Here is a 7,230-nt window from a genome sequence, read left to right on the forward strand (position 1 = left end):
ACATACTAGCATGAACAAACAATGAACAATACTGTACAGTTATTACAGTATTTATTCATGATTGTTAACATTAGTGTCATGCCCCAAGTTCAATTGAGGAAGGCACAGGCTCGCAAGATCATCAAATACATTGATTTATTATATTTACTCTCAAGGAAGAACACTGGAAGGACATAGGGTGAAGACAAGCACCAAACTAGACATCAACAGAGAGAATACCGAACAACGAATGACTAAACACAGAGACTTATATACACGGTATGATGACAGTGATTACGTACAGTGGATGAACACAGGTGACACAGATGAACATTAACAAATGGCGGGAACGGGAACAAAGGAGGACATGGGGAAGGTCACATGATGAAAACAAAACACTTGAGGAAGACTTGGTGTGGCAATTAGTTAATGCCAATACAGTAGTTGATTGTTAATTCATGCTAACTCACAACTAATGTCAACAAGCAGCATTGGTTTTTAATAACGCATTAGTACATGTTAATTAACTATGATTAATAAATGCTGTACAATCATTGTTCATTGTTTGTTTTTGTTAGTAAAAACATTAACTAACATTAACCATGGGATTTTTAATGACCACAGAGACTGGACAACGATTGAATGTCTGATCTAAAAGACACTCAATGACAGTATAGTGTTCCCTTCACTATACTGGGGCATTAAGACTCAAACACAGACTACAGGATAGAGGTGTGAACCTACACTGGTCTCTTGTTTTGGTTTGGTTACGATTATCATGGCATCAATTTGGTTCAATTCAATATCTTGCTGCATCACTGTGCATTGACAATGCTTTCCATACAGAGTTTTATATTTTCTTCACAGCACAGCAATTCTTGTATTAAATGAAAAAACTATATTTATTAAATATTTGTAATACAATTTTGTCCTTTAAAACAAACAGTCAGATATATAAACTGTACCTTTAAATAACACGAGCATTTATGGCAAATAAACAAATATAAATATCCTGCTCGCTTTCTGAGTCTTGTCTAGCAAGTTATTTCTTACACCATTTGAATGGTCACGCGCTTAACAGAAAGGGCTGCGATTGGCTGGTTTCACGCTGGTGTTTTTCACAGATAAGTGACTGATAATCGGCAGTGGCGATCACAGCAGATCCATGATAAACACGGTGAAAAAAACTGTGCAGACACGCGCAATCTCCTTGAAATAGGGGCTTCTGCTGTAAGTTTCATTGAAAGACAGTGAAAGAAATTGTGCAGTTTCTGCGTTTTTAAATAGTTGGAGCTGTAAATACTCGCGCTCACCTCCCCATAGTAAGCTACGGTGACATATAGCATATAAGATAAATGACGTTAATACACAATAACTGGTTATAATTATTACTGATACCCATATCGAATGATCTATGTCGATGCACCGAAGAAACAATTAATTTTGACACCCCTACTACAGAAAGACCACTGCGAGTCTACTGCTGGACTCACTAACACCACTTCCATCAGCAACCTAGCCTTTCTTTTTCTGGACGGCTTTTGTAAATCATTGCTTGGGTTTAGGGAAGCGATCGAGCGGGCAGGCAGGCAGACGGGTCAATCGGTAAAACCAGTTGGGTTTAGGGAAGGAGGAGAAGGAGGGTGGGTCGGCCGATTGGCTGTTCGCTCAGTCAATCATTCAGTCAGTCGGACAGAACAGCTCGGGCGAGAACAGCGTGGGCGCGAACGGCGCTCGCGAGAGGCGTTTGAGATGCGAAAAAGCACACACAGCGGATTCGCAAAAACAAAAAATGCATAAATACGTGTTTCGTGGTCTCCAGAAACATCCGCAGACTACGTTTCAAGAATGAGCTTGGGTGGGTGAATGTACAAGAGGTGAGGACATATTAGGTTGTAAACTGTTTCAGAAAAGTGACCCTAACTCTGATACTAGATTTTAATTACTATTCATCATAACAATTGATTTTCAGTTCCTACTTTATATCAAAGAAATAGTTCACCCAAAACTGAAAATTATCTCGTCATTTACTCATCCTTTACTTGTTCCAAACTTGTCTTCTGAGATATACTGAAGAAACCTGTAACCCCTGACCTTTATAGTAAAAAAATCAAGTATACAAAAAGTTACAAATATACATAATACAAATATACATAAAGTTTGGAACCATTTGAGGGTGAGAAAATAGTCAGTATTCTTCCCTTTTAATGTGAATGTGAATATTTAAGTGGCCGTTACTAGGTATTTACATCAAAAAATAAGAACAATGCACAAATTTTGTTAACTGTATATTGTATTGTACAACACTTACAGTGCTATTTAGGTAGAATTTAGATTTGGGACAGATTTAGTGGCATAGGTGGGTTAAAAGTGTAGGGGATGGGCCAACAGTGTAATTACAAGAAGATATTTATTTTAGGCATGAGCATAAAAAAAATGGGATTCAATCAATTTAAATGTAAGCACATAGTAGACTTAAGTGGTAATAAGGTAATAGGGTATGCCACGGTATGCAACGGTATGAGTTTCACTACCATTATAATGTCATAAAAAACAATGCACTTCTATAGGAGACAAGGATTAAATATTAAATATAGTTTATAATGGCCTAAAAATTATGTGTAAGCATGATTGTCATCACGGGACAGCGTAGAGGAGACAAAGAGAGGTGAGGAAAGATGGCGAGTCATTCACCAAGTGACCTGGTCTCAAAAATGAACACAACTTTTGCAGTTTGGCAGTATTTCAAGTTTCGACCCAACAAGAAGGGAGAGGTGGTAAACACTCATGAGGCAATTTGCAAATTGTGTAACAAAAGGGTGACTGCGAGAGATGGAAATACCTCAAATCTAAGGTCCCATATACAGTATTCAGTTTCTGAATGGTTTATGCTTAAGCCAGCAGTTTGGTGACACTGTTTGAGCCTTATGTCATATTTAATTTTTTAATAATGCCTGATAATGCCATATATCGAGGTACATAGGAAAGAGGTTTGACAGTATCAAAATTTGGATACCACCCAAGCCTAGTATATAGTAATTAAGTCCACCTACTGTAATTTAAAGTTTGGTTATATCCTGTGTTCAAGTTCGACATTACACATTTATACATTTAAAATCTTGCTTTTGTAATCAAATCTGCAGCAATGAAAGGCAACCGTGACCCTGTCCAAACACATTGTGGAGCCACTGTACAGTACTGTATGTGAGTGTTGGTGTTGTGAATGCAGACTGGTCCTCACCAGAAAGGCACAGATGCTCCTCTGAGGAGACTCCCACTCAAAGCAGCTGTTGATGTAGCAGCCAGCATTGATCAGGAACATGATACAGCGCCTCACTCTGTTGAAGTTCTGCAGCAGCAGCTGGGTGACAAAACCACAGACGGCATTTACAATCACAGTCACTCACTCAATACAAGTTTAAAAAAGACAGATATAATTTTTTTAAAAATGCATTATTATTTATTTGTATTATATTGTCATTAAAAAGTTTGTTTATAATAATAAAAAGGTATTTATAACAACAACATAATTAAATAATAATAACAATAATAATAATAATAATAATAATAATATTTATTATTATTATTATTATTATTATTATTATTATTATTATTATTACTTTCATTTATTTATTTTTGTATTAGTATTGTTGTGGGTTAGGTTTGTTAATGTTACAAAATATGTTTATTTTAAATAAATGCTTTTTATATGAATGCTGTATTTATAAAAAAAAAAACAAATCCTGAATTAAATAATAAAAATTAAATAATATATTATTATATTAATTAAATGACAAATCAACATATTAGAATCATTTTTAGAAAATCACTATCATTATGAGTAATGATGCTAAACATTGAGCTTTCCAAAACAGAAATAACATAACATTTTAAATATATATATTGATATACAGAAGTCCATTAATAGTAATATACTAGTAATATTTTTACTGTATTTGATTAAATAAATGAAGCCTTGGTTTGATCAAATAAATGAAAAATATGACCACAGATTTTATTCACAAACTGACTCTATATACTTTGGTTTATATAATATACATTTTACATAATTAAACTGTTTTTAAATTCAACTTTATGTGCAAACTGTAGTAGAGGTGTAGGTCTTTTATTCAGTCTTTTTACTGAATAATAGAAAAATACCATTTATTGAGCTTCCTATGAAAGAACACCAAATAAATAGCTTTCTACGCGCATAAAGTTAGCAAAAGGAGAACAAGAGCAAGACAAACCATATTCATTTCCTTATTTACAGGAGCATGAAGGAGTAAAGGATTTTTTTCGTCATGCCTCTTTAACAAAATAGCCTTATTCGTGATTCTGAGTGCGGGTGAACTGCAAATGACCGCTGTTTCCTGCGTTCACAGGAAGATCAAACACTCCTGGTCGAATAATGGCTTTAAAACGCTTCGCCTTTGATCAGAGTAAATATCCACATTTACTGTGGTGAAGTGTAAGATACGGGCCAGGCCTTTAAAGCAGCCCATTTTAGTTTGTCATTTGGGATTAATCAGAGAAAACGGGAGGTGAAGTACGAAACCAAACTGAATAAAACACATCTGACAAAATGAGCTGTTGCGAAGGTGGACCATGTCAAGAAGTAAAAGAAAATCTGCTGGCAATTTAGTTTACAGTATGTTTACCTAATGTGTACTTACAGTGCACTTACCTTAAAAAGTAAAAAGTACTGATATATATAAGATAACTACATGGATTAAGCGAGATATCATGTTTTTTTCAGTCTTAAAAACATTTCTTTTTTTTAAATGTATACATTTGTGTCAAGAGATTTGATAGATGTGTAGATTTCAATGACCTTCTGAAAGTTTATACAGAGGGATTTGTTCATTTTACAGAATGCCTGATTATACACTTACACTGTAAAAAGTAATCACTTAATCTACTCGAAAAAAGCTTAAAAACTTTACAAATTTTGGCAAATTTGAAGACTTTAATTGATTTGACTGTGTTAGGTGAAATTTAACATGGATCTAGTAGATAAACTAAAGAACTTTAGTAAACTGTACTGAAGTTCATCAAGTAGGTAAGCAGGTGGAGTAAGATCTGCACATGCACAGGCGGAAGGTGCATTCACTCGTGTGGCCAATTCAAGTTATGTGTTTTATGCATGTATTTTATAATGGTTAATGAAAAAAAAAAGCAAGTGTTTTGAGTGTCATGTCATTTTATAAAGTTGCCACTTTCCTTGTGTGGATTTCAGGTTATTGCTCACCTTAGAAGAATTATTTTTTTACTCGATTGTGGTAATTTATAAACTTTTTGAATATTGATAATTTTAGAATGCCATCTGAGAAAACAAGAATTACGTTTACTACATTAGTAACCAATACTTGATATAAAGTTGACATGACTTAATTGACCTAAGTAAGTGTCAATTAGTGAATAGTACTAATACGATAAAGTTAGAGTACCTAATTAAATTAATGCAATGAGTTTGCAAAATTCAATTAGGTAAACTTAAGAAACTACTTTTTACAGTGCAGTGCCTTTTATATCGAAGTTGATATTAAGCTGCATTATGTTACTGTTTCATAACATCTCATTTTTACAAGGTGGGTGGTTAGCCCAAAGCTAAACCCTGAATCTGGAGGACCAGGACATACACATATGCACTATGGACAATTTAGCTTACCCAATTTACCTATAGTGCATGTTTTCGGACTTGTGGGGGAAAACGGAACACACAGAGAAAATCCACGCAAAAACGGGGAGAACATATAAACTCCACACAGAAATGTCAACTGACCCAGCCAGGGCTCGAACCAGCAATCTTCTTGCTGTGAGGCAACATTGCTATTCACTGCATGTCACCCTGCTTGACAACTATTTAATTCAACAAAATGTTTTTTTTTTTATTTCGTTTTCTTTCATTTGATTTTCTTTTGTTGTTTTTTTATTTTGTTTTCTTTTGTTTTCCTTCATTTTCTTTAGTTTACTTTAGTTTTTCTTTCGTTTTCTTTTGTTTTCTGGCTGTTTTGCAGTATTTGGACTGATGGAAAAAAGAGATACAAAAAAATCCCCTATAAAGACATTTGATTGATATGTCAAAAATAGTTTTGAAAAATCCCTAATGTCATCACTCAGTTCAGGCCTGTAGCCAGGGAGGGTTCGGGTTGTTTAAAAGACCCATCCCTCACTGGCAAAATTCCAGAATTTGTCCCATACATAAGCTCATTTGTCCTATTTTAACTGCTGGGCTATAATAAATTGTGATAAAATACCTATGAAAATAACCCATCGGAAAAGGCTTTAAGACCAAGCGTAATGCTGTGTCGGCTGTTCCTTTTGTGTGACTTCCCATTCTGAAGTGCCAAATTCAGCATCCCAAATTCTGACTGGGGATATTTGAACGTGTTTTTTGTTATTAGTCTAAGAAACGACAGAGGCTAAAGTTTAAATTTTTAAAATTTAAATCTTTCTAATGTTATATAATGTCATAAATTTCTATTTAAAATTTTTATAATCCTATTTCTCTATTCTAAAGTATGTTCATATTTCTCTATTCTAAACTTTTAGGAAATTGAACATCAAAAAGTGTGGTTATGATGACCATCCGACAAGCTAATCCAGCAAAAAAATAGTGCTTAAAATGTCACTAAAATGCAGTATTTAAACCTCATAAATCAACCCAGGCTCATTCTGATTACGTACCCCATATACATTATTGGAGAGAGCAAAATATGTCCCAGGAGCTACGGTTTATTTGCTGTTTGCGAATCCACCAGAGGCTGTTGTAAACGCTCAAATCGCAAATTTTCTTGCGAGTGGCACTCGCGCCTGCTGTTCTCACGTAAATCTACCAGAAGCTGCTGTCAACTGACTGACTGACCGACCAACAGACCAATCCTCCCACCCTCCCCCTTCCCTAAACCCAAACAACAGTATTTTGAACAGCACCTAATGACCCGCCCACCCCCTTCCCTTAAGCCAATCGCAGTGTTTCAAAAAGCAATCCAGAAAAAGAAAAGCCCTCGTTTTTACCAACGTTTTTAGATTTTACCACATTCTAACCCTATTATTGACTTGTTTATTTTATTTTATTTTTAGCTTCTGTTTTTGTCTTATCTACTTTCTGGAATCCTTCTTCACCAGACCCGAACCCCATAAAAACAAAAACAACGGCAAAGCTGTCCACATAGAGCTAAGTGATCAGCTGGATTGATTGTTTGAAAGAACCAGCCACGCATAGCTCTGGCTATATAATTCTTGATC

General features: G+C 34.9%; 1 protein-coding gene across 5 annotated transcripts in view; it reads right to left on the reverse strand.

Annotated features, from left to right (window-relative positions):
- The window catches only part of mctp1a (multiple C2 domains, transmembrane 1a), a 257,558-nt gene that overhangs the window by 95,060 nt on the left and 155,268 nt on the right, over window positions 1-7,230 (reverse strand). For all 5 annotated transcript variants that reach the window (XM_087254125.1, XM_087254124.1, XM_087254123.1 and 2 more), the window contains one exon: window positions 3,221-3,340. In XM_087254125.1, the coding sequence (XP_087110251.1) occupies window positions 3,221-3,340 (120 nt within the window). The remainder of the gene's footprint in view (window positions 1-3,220; window positions 3,341-7,230) is intronic.

This window comes from Danio rerio, chromosome 5 (assembly GCF_052040795.2).
Source record: "Danio rerio strain M-AB ecotype USA chromosome 5, GRCz13ab, whole genome shotgun sequence".
NCBI lineage: Eukaryota > Metazoa > Chordata > Actinopteri > Cypriniformes > Danionidae > Danio > Danio rerio.